The sequence below is a fragment of the Lissotriton vulgaris genome, chromosome 9, assembly GCF_964263255.1.
Source record: "Lissotriton vulgaris chromosome 9, aLisVul1.2, whole genome shotgun sequence".
NCBI lineage: Eukaryota > Metazoa > Chordata > Amphibia > Caudata > Salamandridae > Lissotriton > Lissotriton vulgaris.
The window spans coordinates 307,453,897-307,478,428 of record NC_141697.1 but is presented as its reverse complement, the minus strand read 5'-3'; the positions used below and the strand labels follow the sequence as shown (position 1 = coordinate 307,478,428).

Below are 24,532 nucleotides of genomic sequence, written 5' to 3'. Positions count from 1 at the left end.
GAGGAGAGGAGAGGAGAGGAGAGGAGAGGAGAGGAGAGGAGAGGAGAGGAGAGGAGAGGAGAGGAGAGGGGAGGGGAGGGGAGGGGAGGGGGAGGAGGGGAGGGGGTGGAGGGGAGAGGAGAGGAGAGGAGAGGAGAGAGGAGGGGAGGGGGGGAGGAGAGGTGGGGAGGGGAGGGGAGGAAAGGGGAGTGTTAGTCAATGTGTGGACACAAATAAATCCACTCCAGTAAAAGGGAAATCTATGAGACTCAAAAATGTTCTATTTAAGATGTGTTTTTTCCCGAAGTAGCCACAACATTTTCTGAAAAATTTAGTTTGCCTTTTCCTATAAAGGGTGAAAAAAGATCAAGGAATAAGGGGCAGCTTTGACAGCAAAGTGATTAAACATGAATATAAGAGGAAAGACTCATTCCTCATCCGTTGCCATGACTTCGGGTGCTTAGTCTACAACCCTGTACAGTACTTCGCATTTTCTTTTGAAAGAGTTAAAAAGCAAAGAGTTACAAAACTGTTTGCGATTGACTGGAAATAGAAAAGATAGCACTTTTTTATCTTAAATCCCATTACATAGTACACCGTATAAATTACAGAGAATTGAGATGCACAAATGCACCTGCAAACATTTATCAAATGTAAATTTCCAAAGGTTCATACTGTCCTGGTTCCTTCACTTTCACACACTATCACGTATGACAGTGTTCCAAGTCTGGGACACTGCTGTTATTGCAGTATCGCAAGTTATTGGGGATGTGGCAGTCCGTGTAGCCGATGCCCCCATTTGGGGCGTAAATGGGCTGCAGTCTAAAATCTCCTTTAAGGAGCTGATCGTTATTTAAGGAGACAATCTGAAAACTGGTTTCTGTCATCTCCAGGATGGAGTTGTCCTTCTTGGTGCCCGCTTCACAGTAGTCATCTTTCCGGCGTCCCCTGTTGTATTTCCACTTTTGAGAGCTGGAACGCCCCTTTTTGTGCATGTGCCAGCAGAAGATGCTGAGCAGGACCACTAAAACGAAGATCACTGCTCCTCCAATCAACCCAGCCAGCATGAATGGGGAGCCCATGCTCTGTGGTGTTGTCTGCTCATGACTGGAGGCACTGTTGCTGCCATTGTTCAAAAGAGAGGCCTTTGTTGTTGCTTCTGAGCAGACAGTGTCTTCTCCAGCTTTCTGATCATTGAAAGAATCCCAGGGGGCCAAACAAATTCTGTATGTGGATTTAGGCTCTAAGTTCACCAGGCTTAAGTGCTCCTTTTCACCACTCACTATCCGCTCTTGTACAATTCCCCCAACCAAACTATGGCCCATTTTAACCCAGGTGAGTTTGTAGGATACCACTGGAAAAAAAGAAAACCAGCTCACCTGGATGCAAGTGTCATTCACAAAATGGATGGAGAGAAGAATTCGTCCAGTAATGGGAGGGGTCACTTTTCTGATGACCTCCTTGTCAGGCACAGTAGGAGGAATAATCTCTGTGGGAGTTGGAAGTGTGTACTTTATGCTAGGTGTAGTAACTGGCAATGTAGGGGGCGGTGTGGTGGGAAGAGTTGTCAAAGGTGCAGAGGTGATGGGGGGCAAACCAGGTGTGGTAGTGGGACATGATAATAAATTCACATTAAGTTCCCTTACAGCCATCCCTCGGACCTGTTCTGGACCCTGACACATAAACGCCCGCACATTTATGGCTGCAGGGAGGGATTTGAGCCATTCGGTCACCCATTTAATACTGCAGTCACAATACCAAGGGTTATTTCGGGCAGTAAGCTGCTTCAAGTTAGTGAGGCTGTTAAAGACCCCTGGTGTCAGCATGCGCAGTTGGTTGTTGGATATATCTAGTCGCTCCAGCTTGTGAAGATTCCGAAAGGCCGCTACTGGGATGTGGTTGATCTGGTTGTCCTGCAGGTTGAGCTTCACCAGATGTGTCCCTTGGAGGTCGGCAGGTGGAGTGGTAAGTGAATTTCTGACCATTGAGAATTCTTTCAACTTGGGCAGATAGCTGAAAGTGCCGTCGGCTATCCCTTTGTTGGTAAGGAGATTACCATCCAGAATCAGACGTTCCAGGCTGGTGAGATTTTGAAAAGCCTGGTCCGATATCATGGCAATGCGGTTTTCATCAACTCTGAGCTCTTGCAGACCAAATGGAAGACCTACTGGCACACTGCTCAAGTGGTTCTTTGACAAAAACAACAACTTGAGGCTAACAGCTTCCCGGAAGGCCCCATCTTCTACCCCTACAGTTGAGATAGAGTTATCATCCAGATGTAGCTCCTCCAGCTTCAAAAGCTGAGCTAGCGCTACTCTTGAGATCGTCATGATATTATTTTCTTGGAGATGAAGCACCCTGACATTCATGGGAAGGTTCATTGGGAATTCATCCAGTTGGTTGCCATACAGGTAGACCGTAGTCACTGATTGGACATTGTGCAGCTCTGCAGGGAAACCAGCATTATTAATTTGGTTGTTGTGAAGGTAGAGCACATTTACCCCTTCTGGGATCCCAAGAGGCACTGAGGTCAAACTTCGCTCATTGCAATAAATAAAGTTTCGGTCACAGCGGCAAACACTTGGACAGGCCGTCATGCGCGAGATCTGCATGGAGAACACCAGCAAAGAAATAATCGTCAACTTTAGGAAAGAGACCCAGTCCCTGGGCCACATTGTTCTTTGTGGGCCCATTTCAGACATTCAAAACCACTAAAAATCTGAAAGGAAATCAGGAAGAAAAGTGTCACCAAAACCAAACCATTTTAATAAGTTTTCACCATGGGTGTGGCTAGAGCTCTTGTTGAGAGTAATATTTGCCACAAAAGTAGGAAATTAATCCGATTATGACGATCTGTCCCACGTCGTTGAATGCGAAGCCATGGGCCCATTAGCCAAGTTTCAACATGTTACTGCTTCCATCCAATGGAACTGCAAGGTCGATTAATAGGTTTGCACGCTTAGCTGGTAGAACAAAAAATGCACAGTTTCTGCAAAGTTCCCTCTTCGGTGTCGCACACAAATTCTTTGTGTTGGCAAGCCTTCCGTCTTCTTGGTGTCGGACTGCAAAAATCTATTTTCAGATAGGGAGAGACAAAGAGAGAGAAACAACGTTATTTTAGATCAGAATCTGCTCTCACTTCACAGTGCAACTTTTTCTCTCAGTGTACCAGTGAGAACAAGAACATTAAAGTAGTCCATGCAATTAAAATCCTTGTAATTTGTCATTTCTATAAAAATAATGTCCCCCTTGAAAGTGAGAAGCTCACGGTAAAGACACTTAGATCCCAAAGGCTACAAAGGCCAGAAATAAAATATTCAATTGCTTATGTATTTAAACTTAAATGTTAAAAACTCTACACAAATAAACAGCAAGTATCGATTTGTTAAATCATAGCGGTGGACCACTTCCTCTATCTTGACAACTGACACTCTAGCATGAATGATTCATGGTTGTTCATTTCTGGCAATTAAATTATATTATCGAAATGTGCATTGTTACAGCAGCAATCCCAATTTTCAAAAGTAAATTAGAGAAGTCCTGCTCTATTTGTGTTCATCTTCATCGAGCACTTTCAGTTTCAGAGCCTCCACATGTGTCTACATCTTGACTTTGTGATTAAAAGTCCAAAACACCAATGATAAAAGCCCACTTTAAATACATCAAGGATATACTGAACACATAGGAAGATTAAAGTGAAAAATGCAACAACCAAAAAAATGTGATGGCTCAATAAGGGAAGAGGTGGTCTGGGAAATAGTATGTAGCATTCATTTCGAATGAGAAAAAAAGTGCTTTTATTTCCTGACTTTTTAATAGCATATCAAAAAATCTACGGAATTGAAAGTGCCTATTCAAAGCCTTAATTCATTGCTGCTCGTGAGAGAGAGAGTGAGAGAGAGAGAGAGAGCGCGCACCATGATATTCGGTTGGATATTCATTATTAGCAGCACGTGCATTTTGCTGCGTGGCACGTGCTCGTTGTAGGCTGCTTAATTTCCACGAGAAAGCACGTTCCTCATTACGAAGCACGTTCATCATTAGGAAGCAAGGTTGTCACTGCGAGGCACGTTTGTTAGTAGAAAGCACATCCGTCACTTCAAGCATGTTGGTTATTGCAAGCCTGTTCGACGTTAGGAAGCATGTTAGCGAGCTGAAGCATGTTCGACATTGGCAAGCATGTTGGTCACTGTTAGCGCGTTCGGCATTAGGGAGCACTTTCGTCATAGGAAGCATTTTGGTTATTGGAAGCAAGTTTGTCAGTTGGAAGAACGTTAGTCATTAGGGGGGATAACATTCGTCACGGGAAGCATGTTGGAGAGTGGAAGCGCGCTCGTCAGTGGCAAGCACCTTGGTCATTAGAAAAGAGTGAGGAGTTCTTATGTTATGCTCCATGTAAATATATATTTTTCTACAATAAAAAATTACAGAAATAAAAAAAAAGAAAAAAGTGTGGAGTGACTTCTTTTGGTTACAATAGGCTGGGAATAATTGTCAGAGGGAAGCATGTATGTCGTTACTTCATCATTCGGACGCACATACTAATTGGGAACATGTTTCTCCCTAGGAGACACATTTTTCACTCAGAAGTTCAATCGTTATAATGACCTGTGGTCTACTTTAGGGAGCAGATGTGCAGTGCTTTACCTGGACAGGTAGTGCCAGATACTGAGCACCTGCACCCAGGGCTTTAAGTGGGCCGGATCTTGCTGGTGCTCAGCACCTGCAGTTCGATAAAGCAGGTGCGAAAAGGGCTCTCTTTCGGGCTCTCCATGTTTTCCCTTACCCTCTAGATGAAAACAAAATGTTAACTCTGCAGCAATACCACCCTTTTCTGCCTGTGAGATAACCATAGTTATTTTATAGTCTCATCATTTCAGAACGGAAGTATTTTCAATATTATATGCAAGGACGCCAGAGTTGTTGCTTATGTATCTTATGCAACTAACAGCCATTGACAAAGCCAAAAGCCCTAGCTTGTTGTAGTTAATCTTACTTTTTGTATTATATATCTGGATTCAATCACAGAAGCAACAAAATGCCATTCAGGCGGCACACTATGCTAAGCACAGATTTTTAGCTTACGGTTTTTAAACTCCGCCCCTAACTGCATCGGCCACGCCCCTTTGAGAGACCTCCCAGTTTTTTCATCCCACTTAAAGCCCTGCCTGCACCATAGCTTGAAAGGTGGAATACTGGCCCTTCCCTGTCCTACACTTAAAGGGAAAGTATTGCACTTCTCAGTAGGCAGCAGGTATTCTGATGCGAGTACCTGGGCTGCTATCTTTCTGCTTCAAGAGCCACAGATATGTCATTAGGAAGTACGTGTACCCCCACAGACGCACCAATGTAATTAAATGAGCATATTCAAAAATATTGCTAGGGCTGACTCCTTTCCTCTTTTCAATTACTAAAACTCGATTATCATTGATTAGGTGTTAATATCTATATTTAAACTGCAGTACACAACGATCTTACTGTTTGGTTACACATCCAATAAATCATGTTAATAAAATCATAAAGCCTATTGCTCAAGCACTCAGAGACAAGACAATCCCCTTTTTGTATGCTATAAACAGCACAGAGATATTATTGGTCGTGTTCTTGGCATTAAAACCAGCTCAGTAAAGCTGTGTTTTGTACAACAACATGGCACAAGCTGAAAAACGCTATAGGCCTTCTAAAAGGTGCAAATAGGGCTTGTAGCAAAAGCAACAATTGGAGGGGTGGTCCGTTCTAGTGCGACTGATCCCTCGGGCAGAGAGTCAGCAGTACATTGAAAAAATCTCAGTCATAACATTTCAATCCTTAATCCATTTTGAATGTGTCTAAGCTCAAAATGTCAGCATTCAACTGACATGAAAATAAAACACTGCTCTCAATTTTCTAAATTCCATGAATGAGAAGCAGTGGCTTACTTTTTTGCATTCTGGCAATTATGGTCTTGATATTTTTTTTTTAATAAAAGTAGAACTAGAAACGCAAAGGAACTATTTGGAATGATTGGGAAACTCGTGTATGGGCTAAGAAAACACAAGAAATCTGTGCAAATACACAGAAGTAAGACCTCTTGAGAACTGGCTTGACATCATAGCTGTCTGCAAGACCTTTTGTGACCAATTCTTTAAAATGTAAAGTGGACTTTGGCTCTGCTTGGAGGAGTATACCTCTCTCACCACATGCTACTGGCTGTTTATTGTGTCAGTCCATTTCCTGTGGAGAGCTTGCATTGGAATGCATTAGGAATTATTTTCCATTCTGAAACTAATTTGAGTAATCACGCATTAGATTTTTTCTCCTATCTGCACTGTATACAGAAGGAAATCATGTTTGCTGCTTTCACAGTGCAGCATGCTTTTTAATAGATAATCAGGGCTCAAAATGCAAGCAGGGTCAGCTGGGTTTGCCAATGCTTGTTTTTCAGGTGACTAGCAGCAGCAGTTTCGAGATCAATGGGGCTCATTTTATAAAACTTCGACGTATGAAAGCTTGAATCAGCCTTCAGTAATTTGAACCTGCATTCCGAGCCAACCTTGATGAATTTGAAAGTGCTTTCTACAGTGTGCACACACATATCTGTGGCTGGCACTTTCACCCAGAGTGCCACTCACAGGCTTGCTATTGTTGAGCACTGCTTGATTAATCACAAACTGCACTTCTGATCTTTAATCATTCTTTCCTGTTGGGGTGCACAGAATCACTATAAAGGAGGCTTCAAGGTGCTATTTTCCAGAATAGCCCGATATTAAGTGGCATTGGTATCTTACCAAGGAGCGGAGTATGGCGGTACCCTTACTGTCTCCATTCCTTTTATTAACGACCACCTTGAATGTCCTAAAGCTGTTAATCCCTGGATTTACCCAGCTCCCTTGTCATTTAATTTACCTACCTACCTACATTCCGGATACTACAAGGATGGTGTTACATCCCTATTGAGCCAGGATACTCGTGTGGATGCATTTACATTTCAAATTTGTTTAATTTTAGCATAATTGCAACACTGGTAATTAATCGTTATGTTCAAATTCTGGTGGCTAATTTGAATACATTTACAGGAATTGTAATAGTTAATCTTTATAATAATACATCCTGCGAGGATCTACCTGGTTTTCTGAGTGTTATAAATGTGCACATCAACGGGTTACAATCATCCAGTTCAAAGGATCTGTTTATTATCTGGGGGGAATTTAACATCACACTTTGCCATCAGGAGGATAACGGGGTTTGCGGCCAGGAGCAACACCGCGATTCAATCATGCCCCATTTTATCCATTCTTCCCAGGGAGACATGCTTAATGAAATTCTGTCTGCAGAAGACTTGGGCTGTGCTAATAATCTCTGTAGCCCCCCCCCCCCACCGATCCCTTTTAACCCGACCTTTAATGGCAGAGGGTTGTTCTCTCTAATATATTTTATTTTAATATCTGCTAGACACGCATCCAGACTATTAGAGATTCATACCCATGACATCTACCTCAGTGACCATTTTCCAGAGAGTATAAATGTTAAGGTTAACTTTAAGGTGATCGGTAGGCCCGCAATTACCACTCCTGTTGTGACAGACATTACCCTGGCTAGACAAAATGGTTATTCCCTGAGTTGGAAGAAGCTTGATCCTGACGTATTCATGACCAAGGTTATCATTAATTGCAGGGACACTATTAATATGTGCCTATGTACTGGTATCCCACTAAAGGAAATTGTGGAGGGATACTCTATAATTGCTGAGTTCGTGAATAATGCTCTTCACATAAACTCAAAACGTGCGATCCCACAAAAGAGGGGTTGGTTCGACTCTCGCTGTACGGAAGCTCATTCCGCTCTTAAACTAGCCCTTCATAGAACTGTTAAAATTCAACATGAGATAAAAGAGGCTAGAAGAAAATACTAACTTGCACAGGCGTCAAGGAAAAAACTTTTAAAGGAGGGAGCTTGGACCGCCTTGCGTAAAGCTTCCGAACAGAGAGATTCATTCGCTTTCTGGAATGCAGTCAATGCTCCTTTTTTAGTTGATTCAGAGAGGACAACCATAGAAAATGCGATAACGAGGGGAGAATGGGTTGAGCATTTTTCTAAATTATATAATAATAATAGTTCCCATCTTGATTTATTAACTCACGACCTGGTAGGCGATAGGATAAAATCACAGAGTACAAGTATTGTTCTGCACCCCCAATTTGAATTGTGTGAAATCATGGAGGCCATAACACTGAGTAAGGGGGGGGGGGGGGGGCACCAGGGCCTGACGGTATACTTGTGGAACTTTTTAAGTATAATTCTAAGTCCTGTGGACCCATTTTAAAGCAGGTAATCAATGCATGTAGTTCCCTTGGTTTGCCCCCAACCTGGAGCGAATCAATTCTAGTACCCATCTTTAAAAAAAGGGGACAGGCATATCCCGGCCTGTTACAGGCCGATTTCATTACTAGATTCAAATGTTAAAATAATCGGGAGAGTTCTCTTAGCCCGACTACAGGATTGGGCAGATGACCATCAAATAATCAGCAACATCCTATATGGCTTCCGTAAGGGGCTGGGGACCATTGATCAATGCTTAAACTTGGATCTTATAATTGGAAAGTACACTAAGGCCAAGGGGGGTAAATTGTGCTTGGCGTTTGTGGATGTAACCGCGACTTCTGACTGCGTTATCCATGATAAACTTGGGTGATTTTGGAATGCATGTCAGTGGACCTTAGTCTCATTTCCTTTATGAGACAATTTTATACCAGGGCCAGGGCCAAAGTTTGCTATGGGGCAGGGGGTGATGTCACTGATCCCTTTACCATTGGAAGAGGAGTGGGACAAGGTTGCCTCCTGGCACCCTTCCTATTTATACTGTATATTCTCAACTTAGGAAGGGTTCTGATGGACGAATGCGAGGACCTTCCATTGGTGGGGAAGTGTCCACTCCCTGCGGACGATGCTGTACTTATGGCTCGCACCCCGAATAGCTTACAGAAAGATATTTCTAGTTTCGCTAATTTTATGTCCAATTTGGGTCTCTCAGTCAACACCTCCAAAACTTTTATTTTAAAATGTGGACCAGGGAGTAAGAGCGCTCGCTCGTTCTTTCTTGAGCAAAACCGCCTAGAATGTTCTAAAATCTTTTCTTAGCCGGGGGTCTTATTCGATCATACTGGCTCATGGTCCCAGGCCATTCAATCCAGGAAATTTTTATTTTTAAAGGCTTTGGCCGCCTGGGGAAACTTTAGCAGGAAACTGGGTAAACGCCCGCCCCCGGAATTGCTTCAAATCTATAAAGCTAAATGTGTTGCAATTGCAACCTATGGGGCAGGCATTTGGGGCCACGTCGATGCGACCGCTCTTCAGATGGCGGAAAACAGATTCCTAAGATTTTTATTGGCTGTTCTGGAATGTGTGTCCACTTTTAATTTTCATATGGAACTTGGTTTACCATATATAACGGACGTAATCCGTATCCAACCAATTCTTCTTTGGTATCGTGTTTGGATTACTGAGCAGACTGTTTTAAATCGCCAAATGATTACTGATTGTTGTGGGATGGATGGAATTTCTCGAATAGGTTGGCTGAAATATGTCCGAGACTTTTTGCGTAGAATGGGCCATCAGGAATATTTTGACGACCCATCAATTTTAGCCAACTTAGACAAGAAAGAATTTAAACAAAGCTGTTTTCACTTTGTAGAAAATCTTGGATTTAACTCAGAGATCTACAAAATTACTGTTCTAGCCAAACACATCCTGATCTACCCTAAGATGCAGCCATATCTGAAACTGGCCACCTCCGCTTATGACAGATTCTGGCTTACCCGTTTTAGGCTGGGTATTATTCATAGATCTCTCAGCTTCCCAGCCATGAATGACTGGTCCAGAGTGCTAATCAAATGTTCATGCGATGAGTTATCAGCCCAGACCACCATGCACGTTTTATGTTTCCATAAATTTTATCAAGTTCAGAGAAAGAGATGGATTCTCCCTGTTCTTAGATCTTTAGGTCATCGATCATGTCGCCCTGCATTTTTGGTCATGCAATCGCTTGGGGATGAACTTTTAATTGCATCTATATCTACATTTTTAAAGTCGGTTTTCACCTGTGGAAAGTCTATGTTCTAGTAATAAAGCACCTTTAAACCTCTGAACCTAATGATTAGCCAATTCATGCCGAAGCCTATCCAGTTTATAATGTGTCTGTACTTTATATGTCATGTCTTAAAATGTTTTCACTTGTGGAAAGTCTATGGCCAAGTAAATTGTGGTTTTATACTCGAGAATTGAATGATTCGCCAATTCATGCTGACACACACCCAGCCTTCTACGTGAATATACTTTTTATGGTGTGCTTTAAATTGCTTTTATTCTGTATGTGCTTTTATGATTATTTCACTAATATTCGAATAAAGCTTTATTTAATTTGATTTGATTACTCGTGTGGATGGCAGTGTAGATATAATTTAATAAAATATTGATAAGTTGTTGCTCAGGCCTGTTCATGAGAAATATCTTGTAATTAAGTGATTCTGAGAAAAGCATTCTAGATGCAAAGTTCTGTGCAGACCCTACATATCTTAACCATGTAACATGTTATTATGCTTAAATTAATTCCCAAATGTTGAAGTGACGTCCTCTCTATAATTATTCTATTTGTTTTTCAATAATAAAAAGCTTAAAAGGAGCTGGACGAGAAACATGATTGACATCTTATTGACAGAGGCAATGGGAGCTGCTAGCACAGGATGTTACATGAACCCATTAAAGTCAACTGCAGAATGCGTCAGCGCGTGAATGAAAGGTGGCCTTGCTTTTAATTCAAGAAATGTTCTTTTTTATTTTTTTATCCAGAAGAATGTCATTCTGTCAACTTACTGGTCTGTAAGAGCTATTGGAAAAGTGCCGGCAAAGGACGTGCGAATTCCGTGTGGGCTGAGAACTTTCACGTGGAACGCGTAATATAATCATTATCGCTCATAACTGAACACAATTATCTTTTGCAAAGATAAATACTGTCATCAAGCCTGTTCAAGCCCAACCTACTGCTACGAAACCGCGCGGCTGCCATATTTAGTCGCTGCGAGTGCCTTCCAATGGGGAAAGTGCGCGGTAAAAGATTGGTATATTTATTTATAAGGCTCGTCAGGTAGCAGCCTGAAGGCTGGAACAGCTGGAGTTACATTAGGCCTCCGGAATAATTTTCAAGTCTATTATTATGCATTCAAATGGCAAATCTGTCATTCGCCTCAGCTAAATCCCGCTCATGGAAATATGGAGCTTAGCCAACGGGCCGCGGCGGCTACCGTGCTGCGCACCAGGTTATTTTAGTCAGGTGTCGACTTTTTTTTTTTCTAATTGTGTGATATGATGTGAGATTGGAAAATGCTACTTGGATTATATTACTGACTTTATTTTCTCTGCTGTGGAGTGTCCTTTCTGAAGCTGTAAAGTCACATTGCTTACTATCTTTTAGAGTGACCAAAATAATGTCATCGAAAAACACAGTGACATTTCTTGTAAAAAATAAAACTCTTAGAACAGAAAAGCAAAATCAGATGAAGTCTATTTTCCTAGTTTGAAGGAAAGAGGTATTATTTTTCTTTTTCATTTTTTTGTAATAAAGTGTGAAGTTTTCACCTGATGCACCTGTTAGAGGGCAAATTATAGAGTTCCTATTGGGACTGTTGAGAGGGAATGAGCGTCCTTACTCGATGCTAGCACGAGCTAATAGTAGGATTGCTGAAATGTAACACATTGAACTCAAGTACAAATCACGCCTATATTAAGTGCATTTCCACCTTTACCTGGATCAGTGGGCTCGAAAATCGTCTTTGTTGGAGATTAATTTGGGATGTATATATATATATATGTGTGTGTGTGTGTGTGTGTGTGTGTGTATATATATATATATATAAAAATATATATCTTCGAGGTATGTACACGTGGAGCTTAGGATGATAACATTCTTATCTTCTTCTGTGTACTTACCTGTGCAATATTTTGTCCCTTGGTATTATGGTGATGCTATTGTGACCCATCGATAGTTTGGATTTGATGTTCTCTACAACAATCCTGGATACACTTGCAGTATGTATGTACAATGTCAGGGTTCAACTTTTTGGCAAGATGATCTGATAACAAACTGAATCCCACATTTCAAGTAACAATCTTAGTTTGAGGAAACTAAATAGCGGCCACTTCTCTGTAGGTGGGGCTAATTGAACACTTGCCTTTCCTCTTTCAAAGTCGTTTGACACATTGCAAGCGAACCAAATTAGGCAATAGTGCAATCGCAAATATTTACTCTCATTTATTATTCAATATATGAAACATATGCTGGTCATTCACCACAAATTCATACCTGACGTGGTCTGAAAAAACACAAGCCCCCCCCCCCCCTTGCATGCATGCACTACTTTTAGTGCATAAATACATGAGTTTCTCAATTCCAGTTCTATAAATTGAATTTATAACAGCTTTAATTATCAGGAATTCTGAAGTACATACAGTGAAGATTGTCCTGCCACACACTCATGGGAAGGTTAGTAAGTTTGATCCGGGTTCCTAGGTTCAAGCAGAAACTGTGCGATGAAATATAAGCAGGGCCACTGGAATTGTATGAGATTTTGCAGCTGCAGTGTATATCGCAGTTATAGATTTGCCACATTTGCCACATAATCCATTATCTGCAGGTTTAAAAATGTAAAGATCTAGCTCAAATGGATCTAAAGGTATTCAAAATGCAGCAACATGTGTTGCCATGCAGTGAAACAACCTTCACAAACGTCGGTTGGGCATCTTTCTGTTGCTTATTGCTGTATTTGAGTGTCAAAAGGGTACTAATTAGGTGAAACCTTTGCCCAGTTAATGTTTAAAATGTCAAAAAAGAGAAACTAATATGGTAATGCTATAAAAAAAAGTGCCACCATATGGCACTTAATTCGCCTTTTCTTTCTGCGTAATGAGTGAACCCCTCACACATAATTGGCCCTCCTTACTGTATAATTACAGTGGATCTGCAGATAAGCCAGTCAGTGCTAGAAGGTGATTGGATCGACCTGGACCAGCCAAGGTGCCAGAGAGCCCTCAAAGGAAGCAAACACAACAGAACTGCTAGACGTTCAGTTGAACAGAGATGGAGAGAAAAAACACTTTACCAAGGGAAAAACAACTCCTATCTTAATTTCCTGCCTCACACCACTTTATTCCACTCTGTTACAAGTACTTACAAACGTACATCAAATCACTCATTTAATAGCTCCTTCCAGTGGACCAGAGCCTCCTATTCTCGTCCGAGATCCTATCTGTTAAATACAGGTATTTCAATCAGCCTGACATTGGAGTCAGAGGCAGCTTGTATTCTGTTTGAACTCTGAATGTCCATTAAATGGACCATAAAAAAATAAAAAAGGCTTTATGTTATCTCAAAGAGCTGTTATTCATTGCTTCGGCTTGCGCTGGTGTAGAACTGTGATGTATGGATATCAAGATTGCGATCCCCGTTTATAGCGCTGAGACGCACAGCACACGGATGAGCGCAATCAGGTCCTACCTGGCAGGGAGCAGCCAAAGACATCACTCTAGCAATGCAAATTTTATATTAATAACTTTGTATAGTGCTTTATACCACACTTTTACTGTTTCTAAGCAGCTGTGGATAATAGGTACCACTATTATTCTGCTCAATGTTCGCCAATTTGCCAACCTCAGAAAGATGGATGGCTGAGACAGTTTTGACGGTATTCATACAAGTAACCTGTAGAGCAATGCACATCTCAGAAGCACGCGTTCAACTCACTGAGCCATCCTGCCAGCGACATGCCTGTTCGAAGTAAGGCCATTTTGAATTAGGACCAGTCTGGATTCTCAGCGTTTGACATGTTGCTTTTGAAGTCAGCGCAACGGTTATTACTTCCGGTGCGTGTCTTACATCACTGTGTTTAGCTTGCAGCACCTTTCCTCCCCATTGATTCCGCTGCACCCGCTGATCTTACAGTGAAATCTATACGGCAGCCAAAGGCCTGAACAAGCACAGAACCACGTCACCTTGCAAAGATTACCAATGCGACAGGAATAATGTCACAGGGACATGTTTTTCCATTGGCTTACAGCGTGGCCCATGCTGAGCAATCCATCACTTACGAATTCTGTTATTGACCTTATCCCAGCGCAGTCAATAACGAAACCTGTTACAGTAATGTTAACGCACTTAAGAGGAAAACCTGAAAAAGAAATACAATCGAGCGAGAACGGAGATGTACTTGAACATTTAAAACTTAAAAGCACTACACTGGCTTTTCTGTTTTAAAGAAAAAGTTGTATGCAGGTTTAAAATAAATATGTTATAGTTAAAGCTGACTAATTTGTGGTTATATGTTAACCTTGAATTTCGACAATGGAATCTTTTCCATTCCATGTTGATGCTGTTTCATTAAGACATAGTTTAGTATTTGAACCTCTTTTTTCACTTCCTCGTATGTCTGCTGAATGTTGACATTGAACCAACCTAAAGAGAAAAGTCCATCTGAAAGTGTCATGCCGAAAAGTTAAGACTACAACCTGGGTGTGCATTTCCACCAGGGTTGGATTTGTCAATGCAGGCACTCTTGGCCGAGAGGCCGGTATCTGAGCTCTAGCTGTGGGTTGCTTTTTTGGGCAGCCCGGGGGTATATTTGGGCGGTTTCTGCGTTTTTCGATGCCGCCAGTAGGTGCTTGAGTGGCCTCTCTGGAGACAGATGGGTGTCCATTCCCTTTTATAACTAGGCAGAGGTGTTACTCCCTTTCTCTCGCTGGGCTGGCCCATTAATGTATGCATATTGAGCGGGGGCAGGGGACCTGAACAGAAGTGGCTTCATTTGTTTTCAGGCGGGTTTCACCAGTGTAAACAAATCTGTGCATTTTTTTACCCCCGCACCCCGTTCCCCCTTTAAATAAAATGTCGTTAAATGTTTATTGGTATATGTATATGAATGTGGTATTTCTATAGTGCAAACGTAACCAAAAGACAGCGGAGATCTGTACATGGTTAAAGAAAAGTATCAAGATAACAAGTAATATGAGGGGAAACTGGGTTGTGGATGGTGAGTGCATTGACATAGAGTGTGTGTTAAAGAGGTGAGTCTTCAACTCTTTCCAGGAACCGAGTTTGGGTGGTCCTGATGGATATGGGAATGCTGTTCCAGATCCTGGATGAAAATATTGAAAGGCCTGCTGGTTTGTTTTTTCTTTTTTAAGCTTCTTAGTCTGCAGTCCGATGGTGCCCTGTGCCGAGAAGCACCACAGCTTGGCCTGCAAGATAAGCAGGAGTGCTGGTCATTATGACTGTAAATTCAGTGTTTTTTTAAAGATGTTGGGGCCCTAGCAAGACATATTTATGGGCCCCATGTTTGGACAATGTTGAGGTTTATTACACATGTTCTGCTAATTCAAGGCTCACACGATGCCAGATAATATTGATATGTACTCAGGGCATACAAAAACAGCTGTAATGTGTCTTGCCTGGTGTCTCAAAAGTCTTTTGAATGCCCCTGGGTAGAGAGAGATGAGAGGTAGAGATTGGCAGTTAGAGTGAGAGTGGTTGAAGTAAAGAAATAGAGATGACAGAAGGATCACTTTCACAGGGGCCCACTAAGAAGGTGAAGGCCCTGAGTAATTGCCCACTTTGCCAATGAATTAAAACATATCTGTGTAAATGATGTAGCTGGTTTTGAAGATTGTGCAGGCCAGCAAGGTGACCCAATGGGATCCAACAAGACAAAGTTATTCAGGCCCTGAATGATACATGCTGTAGCATGTTGGAGACTTCAGTGTGAACGCTAGGAGGCCATGGAGTAGTGCAGTAGCACCATCCAGATGCAAGAGAACATAGGCTTGAAGAGAAGTTCTGAAGTTGCATTCTGGAAGAAACATTTTTTACTTTTTTGGGAAAATAGAGGTACCAAGCCATTTTTGTTTTTTGGTAACTTATTTGAGAGTGAGGTTGGGGTCCAGGGTGAATCTAAGTGACCTGCCCCTCGGTGAAAGGTGGAGTTTGAAGCCATCATGGTTCATGTCATTGAGGCAGGATCTTTGTTGTTCTTGGTAAATACCAGTAATTCTAACTTGGTTGGGTTAAGCTTCAGATATGTGCTACGTGTCACAGGGAGCTCTGGCCTGGAATTTTGGCATAGGACAATGGCAGTTATGTGGCATGTGCCACGTGAAGAGTGCTAAGCATTGGTATAAACATTAAGCTCCCCTGTGCAGGTCCAGACCTCCCAAAACATTTTAGGCAACAGGGAATGTGAGGTGAAGGAAGAGCAAACATTGCATGTGCTTTTGACAATGCAATGAGTTTTGTACAGCCCACGCGGGGGGACAGTGTACCCTCTCTTATGACAAATTGCACAAGGTACCCCAAAAAGGGAATACCCTGCTGTTGCACCTGGATCAATGTTCAATATAGTTAGTGTGACATTTTTCGGATAGCAAAATTAGAAAGAGTTATTGGCCTATAGAAGTTAGTTTTAGATGAAACAATGAACACATACATATCATGCTATGTTTAATGCTGCCTGAGGAAGGAATAGTTTATACTGCATTTTTATGCAATACAAAAACAAATTTGTGTGTCAAAGTCAGTCTTCTATAACAAGGTGCAAAAGATCCAGGGCCTCATTTATGGAAAGTGACGCATCACTGTGAGAAAACAGCGATGCGTCACTTTACATTGCGCCCTCCTTGCAACACCAATGATGCGTCATATTTACAGAATGACGCATCATGTCGCAAGGAATTACAGATACGTCAGTATTTCTGACGCATCTGTAGGCGCAAAAATGACGCATTGCTGGGGTGTGTCACAAAAGTGTCGCAACTCCAGCAATGGGTCATTCAACATGGGCAAGTCCCATGTTAAATGTGCCTGTGTCAGTCTTACGCCTGCCATGAGGCAGGCGTAAGATATTGATGCATTTGCGTCCTAGAAGTGGCGCAGTGAAATCTTATAGATTTCACTGCGTCACTTCTACAACCCTTTCTTGCGTCAGAACCACCACATACATTATACCTGGCGCAGGACCCCCCGCATACACTATACCTGGCGCAGGTATAATGTGGCATAGAGGTTTACAAAGTGATGCATCTACCTAGATGCGTCACTTTGTAAATATGGTGCGACAATGCGCATTTTTTACACTGCTGGTGCGTCACAAAAACGTGACGCACAGTGGTGCAAAAGTGACGCAAGGGCTCATAAATAAGTCCCCCAATCATTTGGATGATGAGCCATTTTGAAACTTCCTCTGGTGAAGTGAAATCTGGAGAAAAATAAATCCTATGGCCTGAGATGGATGTTTTTCCCTGAGCTCGTTGATGTATTCTAAGCTTTAACCCCTTCGCTGCGGCGGCTATTCCGCCGCAGCGCTAAAGGGGCGGGGCGGCCGCGCGGCCGCCGCATGCTGGTGACAGAACCGCTCCGTCACCAGCTACAGTTGAGCTGTGCTGGTGACGGAGCGGTTCCGTCATGACCCGCCCCGCTCATTAGAACGCCCGCGCAGGCGCGAAATCAGCGCCGCGCAGGCGCGGCGGCCGGGCCATGACGGAACCGCTCCGTCATCAGCACAGCTCAACTGTAGCTGATGACGGAGCGGTTCCGTCATCAGCATGGAAGGGGTTAAATAAAATACAATGAAGAAAATGTTTTAAAACAGTTTATAAAAGCCACCGGGAAGCAGATGTTCTCAAGTTCGAACCACTTGCTGCAGAAAAGGCAAAGTCACTTTGAAGGTCAGAGGAGCAGATTCTCAAATAGATGAGACACACTGGCAAATTCTGAACCTACAAGGCTTTTTCCTTAGGATGGAAAGCACGTAAATCTACAGCTTTGGAAAGGCACAGCAACTGACTGTCTGCGCCTCGTAAAAGGAGTGAAGCTGCTGTCTAGCCTGTGCGAATATTCCGGTTCTTCAATGAGGCACGAACTGTCTTCAGAGACATTCGTGGACATATTTCAGTCTGTGTTTTTTACGTTCTATTGAGGCACTCAATATGCTTCTGCGTTTAAAAAATAAGTCTAAAGCTAGTTTTCTTACCGTGACAGAGGTGATCCATCTGAGCAAGTTATTGCCTTTGGGAACAATCTGTATGGGCCAACGAACAGAGAAATGTGGAATTAATCTTTGCAGAGCGAAGGGAGTACTTCTCGACTCGCATTCGGGTTTGTCTGTCGAGTCATTAACCTCTCTGCGTACAGCAATAAACATGGCAGCCGTGTTCCCATGTCTGAATGCACATCTTTTAGCTCCAAGACAAGCATATATTTCCAGGATAACTTCTGAAGTGCACAAGGTTTTTATTACTTTGTCTGGTGGAGAAGCAACCATCATAGTTTCTTCCCTTTGCTGTGTTTCTGGGAGGAGATTGCATTTTCCTGCCCTGTGGCATGAGTGGGGCATTTTTGAATGTTACATGCAGCGACTTAATAAAGTAAGACCTCATCATTGAGAGGGTTACACAGACCATGTGAATACAAAATAATATATGTTGGTTGTCAGCCCTTCGCAAAGGAGTGCACTTGAGATTCCTGCTGTTGGAGATCGGATTTGCATAAGGACTCAGTGCCAGATTAAACCCTGTAGATGCCCCTAGACAGACGAAATTTCGCCCCCCCCTCGCGAATCGTCTCACAATATTTTATTTTACCAACTAACAATTTTAATAAAGCAATTTTATTACACAAAACGAAACATTAAAAATTATTATTGTTATTCATTTTTAAAAAATGTAATAAACTAACACAACTTTATATATTCACTTTCCTCAATTTGTTTGTGGTGAAAGCTTTCAGGACATTTTGGAAATCTACCTTTTGCAAGATCTATTCAGTGGCCAGGTTTTTGTTTCTTTGAGTGGAATATTTTTTTCTATCTTTTGGAAACAATTTAAGAAAGCTTGATTGTAGTTTCCTTTCAAGATCAAACCAAAATTATTTTGATCTGTTGTCACAGGGCCCCTAAAAGTAGTGGGGCCCATAGGCCGGTGCCTTCTTTGCCTATTTGTTAATCTCGAACAACGTGGGTTAAGTTGTAATGAAGCATCCCTGTTGGTGTGTAAAATCCCATTCTGATTTCTAACCTCAGTAAAAATGTATAGAAAATTGTGAAACTTTGTCTAGTTGCTGTAGTTTTACTGCTGAACATTTTGGTAAAAACAATGACAATTGTAACAATTTCTACCTGATATTTGGAATATTAATAAAAAGAAAATGTACTCTTCAAGTACTTAAAACACCACCCATCAGCACAAATATGTGCATAGACTGTGTCATCAGTTAGCACTCCCTACAGGGCGCATCTATCAATGGTGCAGCAGGTGGAGAGGAGAAACATTGTTTACAATACATGCAATACATCACATGCCATTACAACGCAAGTCGTTACAATGATGCATTGTGTTACAACTACTTTCTGTAGGGGGCAGAAGGTGTTGGATTTTCAATGAAAATCCAACATCTCCCCTACAGTTGCACACACTGGAGTTGGAATAGTAAATTATACAATTCCAAACTCCAGCGCCCCCTCTACAGCAAGTCGTTGTAACGACTTGCGTTGTAATGGCATGTGATGTAACAATGCGTTGTTGTAACATTTTGTGTTGTAATGGCATGAGTAGAAAACGCGTAAGTTGTAAAGAGTGCTATTTGTGGAGAGGCTTGAAAGGCCCACAGAAACCTGATTATTGCTGTGTAATATTACCATAGAGAAGTATGGGGGTGGGGCAACTTTTCCTGCATGCACTAAGGCCCACAACAACGTTGCTACAGTGAGGACTCCCTGGGACTGATTACATAAGGAGAGCACTGGGGGCACTGCGTTATCACAGTATGTAGCAGCGTTTTTAACACATCTAAAATAAACAGCAAATAGAGGTGGATGAGCCACTGAAAGCTCGAGCCAGGTGCCTGGCCCTGGCTCAACTCGAGGTACTTTTGGACCCTCAGGCCCAAAACGAGCCGAGCTTTCACGTGGATTCTTCCTGCCACACACTCTGTAAATGGATGCATGATGCCTCTAGTGGTTGAATTACATAATCTGAAACCATAAAACATGGGATCAATCCTGGCTTCTCAGCTTGACCAATTTGTGTCATCCTAGACAAAAAATGTATATAACCGAGTCACAATACACCAGGTACAGTACAGTAGACAAGCCCAAGAACTTCCATTGCAAAATTTAAGTTAGACATATACAGGAATTATACAGACATATGTCATTTCCGAACCTACCTCATACCTTGTGAAATGTTTAATATATTGCTTTGTACCAAACCTACCACATACCAGTGAACTGTCATGCCATATAAGATGTATATCGAACCTACCTCATGTAAATGTGAAGCGCTCTGATACCCAAGGGTCACGTTCGCGCTATATAAAAGTCTCTAAATAAAATAAATAAAAATATGTTTTCTTTATTACCACGCATGAGAGCACCTTCAAATGTGTGAGCTCAGAATGTGCACTGTGCAAAAACCTCTTGTGTTTACTTCAATTGTTCATAATGTTGCTCCTTGTATAATAAGAATCTTGGTCACATATTGAGTGCACCTGACAGCTAACACCTCTTAGTTCATTAATGGCATTGTCCTGAGGAACGGAGGGGGGGATTGGGAGGGGCACCAGGGATATACATGTTTTCCAAGTTCATATTCATCATTTCTAAGAAAAAGACTCTCAGTTCAGTGATCAGATCTGATGTAATAAGGTTAACGCTTCCGCATGCCGAAGAGGCCTTTTCATATTTTATATGATGCTTTTTCTATGATTTCCATAACAACTCTTTTAGGCAGAAGTGAAAATTGTTATGTGATGTGACTCTTTATCCGTGCAAAACCAACAGCACATTTTGTGGCCTCTTTAAACAAAACACACTGCATGAAAGAGAATCGACCACCCTTTCGAATGCCCCCTAAATGAGTTGGAAAATGTGCCAAATTGCATCAACATGGTATTCGTGACTTTGAAACTGGAAAAGTTTCCTCTGAATGAATGTGCTACTGATCTTCTCATTAGCGATTCAAGTGTGCGTGGAAAGCACTGCTAAATGTAATCTTGCAGAGAAATATATTGCAGTAATTATCCAGCATGTAATTATGAAGCAAACAGCCACGGCCCGTGGAGGGAGTTCCGGTGAGGCAGAAAGGCGGGGGAGGGGCAGGGTGGGGGTTGCTAAAAAACGGAATATGGATAATTGGAGGTAAGTAAACAATTTAATTAATAAATCGAATTTCGTAGCGCGCCCTGCAATTTACAATGCAGGGCGCGCTACGAAATTTGTTTTATTTATCAAATTGTTTACTTACCTCCAATTATCCATATTTAGGTTTTTAGCACCACCCACCCTGCCCCTCCCTGCCCTGCCTTTCTGCCCCACCGGAACTCCCTCCACAGGCCGCGGCTTGAAGCAAATATGTGAGCGGTGTGAAGCAAACTGCAAGGGCCATTTTGTTCCTTTCATTTAAAAAAAGATCTATTAAAAATCAACATTGTGACTGAAGACTGTGACACTTTACAAACTACAGAAAATGTGAAAATTGGAAACGTTACAAAACTTTCTAAACATAAAATGTATGCCAAATGTGATGCAGTGAGCGCAACAAAATTTGTTTTATTTATTTGTTTATGTATTTACCTCTGAGCGGCTGTATTCCGCAGTTTACTACCCAACACCCTGCCCCTCCCCACATCAGCCCCAGGCAGCACTCCCCCCACGGGCCACTACTGATCAAGCCCAGGGATAAATCAAATCAGGGTTTTACGATTAAGCATCTAAATTGCAGGATGTGAGAGAATTAGGCTTTTCAGACCCTCTACTCTGAGTTATTATTTTAAAGTGTTACCTAATGAATTTAAAACAGCATGGGGGCAGCACATGGATTATATCCATATCTAAGCATAGGCAGTTCTGGCTGCTACCAATATGCAGTAGCGGGATGGCAGGGCAGCAGCAGCGAGTGACAGCAGGGGAGGAGGGGAGGGTTGCAGTCTCGTGCTCCGGTGCTCCCTCCGTTCTTCTTTTTCTCCTGGCAGTCCCTGGGACAGACTCCCATCCAATAAAGATGCTGCTCTCATAATATGAGAGCAGCACTGGGATTTGCCTGAACAGGCTAGTTTGACCCTCCACTCAGGCACAGGGAGTCTGTGCCGTTGCTCCACTCAGCTGTACAATACAGCCGGGCGGAGAAACCTAATTGCCCATGGCTGTTGTGCTGGCCTGAGATGGCCGGCCAAACAGACATGAGCACTTAGAAGTGCATATACCACTTCATTCCTCCTCCCTCTAATGGCTGGCCCCACCCCTCCCTAATAACGCTGGCTCGAAGAGCAGCTAAAAATAACTGTAAAAAGATATTGCAGCATAGGTAGAAAATACAAGAGATGCAGCGGAGAAATGACCTAAAATAGGTTCAAGTGAGTTAAGAATCTTGGAAAGCATGTGTTGATTGTGACTTGGTTTGGAGCTTCGGTCAATGTCATTGTCACCTGGAGGCAGGGCCGGACTGGCTACCGGGCAGTTTGGAATGCTGCTGAGCTGGGGGCTGATTTCGTTCATGGAGACCTGCGTGTGCTAAATGAAATTCGTTTAGCTTTAATTATTTCGAAGCACGCGCAGATCTCCATGAACGAAATCAGCCCCCACCGCAGTGAAATGAGCCCCCAGCTCGGCAGCATTCCAAACTGCCCGGTAGTCAGTCTGGCCCTGCCTGGAGGGCCTGAATAAAAAAGAAAAACACTGTTCTCACTACGCATTGGTGCAGTAGTGGTCGGTGGTGGGAGTAGCTGCCGGGAGGTGACGTGGGGAAGGGGAGGGGCAGTGCGGGGGGTAGTAATCTATGGATTACGGAGGATTACAGGTAAGTAAACATATAAATAAATAAAACAAATGTTGTTGCTTGCACTGCATCGCTTTTGGGGATGCAGTGTGCGCAACGAAATTCGTTGTATTCATTTTTATGTTTACTTACCTGTAATCCTCTGTAATCCATAGATTACTACCCCTCACCCTGCCCCTTCCCCACCCCACGTCACCGTCCGGCAGCTACTCCCACCACCGACCGCTACTGCATTGGTGTCACATACAGTGCTGCTGAAAGGTAATTAAAAAGAGAAATCTGAAAAAAGAATGGGTTAAATCTGTGCGTTTAGATAAAATCAGTGCACGAAGCACTATACGTCGTTAAAATAGGCTTCCAGTGTTTTCCCCACATACATTGCACCTCATGGACAACAGTGAGGACACCCATAGCCAGTGGCGGTTTCACCATGGGGGCGTTTGGGCGCCGCCCCCCCTGCTTTCTCGCCGTGCGAGAAGGCAGAACAAATGGTAGTTATCATATTATATAACTACCATTGTGTTTCTGCCTACTCGCACGGTGAAGCAGAACTTCCTGGTTTAAAGTGGTGGTGGGAGTGGCTTGGGGGAGTGGCTTGCCCACTGTTGTTAATACTGACTGTTTGGGCGGCCTTAGGTCGCCCAAACAGACAGTATTAACAAGAGTGGGAAAGCCACTCCCCCAAGCCACTCCCCCCCTGCCCTCGTGTAAATCGCCTTGTTCTCTCTGTATGCTGCAGCAGCAGCATACGTAGAGAAAATGACGTAGGTGGGGCAGCCGGCCGCACCAATGAAAAAAGTGGCAGTGGAGAAGGAGGCTGCCTGCCGCGCCGCCTTCTTGATGACGTGCTGGTGCTGCCTGCAGGATTTGAAAGCGGGGACGGCGGGAATCGGGACGGAGTCTGCTGGACGGTAGGTTTACTTTTACTTTACTACTTAATTATATTTGTATTTGTGTTAATCACTAACCCCTCCCGCCTCCCCCCTCATCCCCTCTCGACTCGAGTGCGACCCCATTCCAACCCCCCTCCCCCCTCCCCCGCTCGTAATGCCGGCTCTCAGTCATAACGTTAATTATGGGATGCTCAGAGTAGGTGGCCTGTGTGAAATGTTCGGCTCAGTTACCTCTGGGCCGGCCCCACGTTCTGTTTTTTTATCATGTCCAGCGAGGAAGGCGCAGTCAATAACTCTCACAGAGATCTGTAATATGCAAACAGCATTACGGAATCCAGGCAGACCATCCTGCTGCAGAACTGACAGCTGCGAAGTCTGGAAAGGGAAAGTGCAATTAAGCAGGTCATTGCCCACGACTTTGAAGCCCAAACGCGGTAGGCACCTCACTTCAAAGACACAGGCATTTGCTGCATAAAATGATAGGAAACAAGACTCAACTTGCTGGCCGTGGAAAGCCCTTGGCCCTGGGTGACCCTAGAATACAATATAAATCCATCCATTAGCACATTCTAAAAGCCCTATGTGTTCTGGTCTCATTAATTGTTTTGCATTAGCAAATATTTAATTGTGTGGGCCTGCTCCTGAATTGATTTATGGTTAATTGCTGACAGTTTACTATCCATAAATACTTCTGCAGTGCACACAACGCGCATCTACGTCTCCCACTGTAGCAAAGTGCCTTCTGTAATATCTCTACATTTAAATTGAAAGATCCTGTTGTTTCTCCTTCCAAGGCTCGCACTATAAATAACACAACA

At 42.9% G+C, this 24,532-nt stretch overlaps 1 protein-coding gene across 1 annotated transcript in view; it reads right to left on the bottom strand.

Moving 5' to 3' along the window:
- Nucleotides 1–518: 518 nt before the first annotated feature.
- FLRT2 (fibronectin leucine rich transmembrane protein 2) overlaps nucleotides 519–24,532 on the bottom strand; it is a 142,694-nt gene continuing 118,680 nt past the window's right edge. The window contains exon 2 of the mRNA XM_086937603.1: nucleotides 519–3,051. Coding sequence (XP_086793729.1) covers nucleotides 684–2,681 — 1,998 coding nt within the window. The 5' untranslated portion in view covers nucleotides 2,682–3,051 and the 3' untranslated portion in view covers nucleotides 519–683. The remainder of the gene's footprint in view (nucleotides 3,052–24,532) is intronic.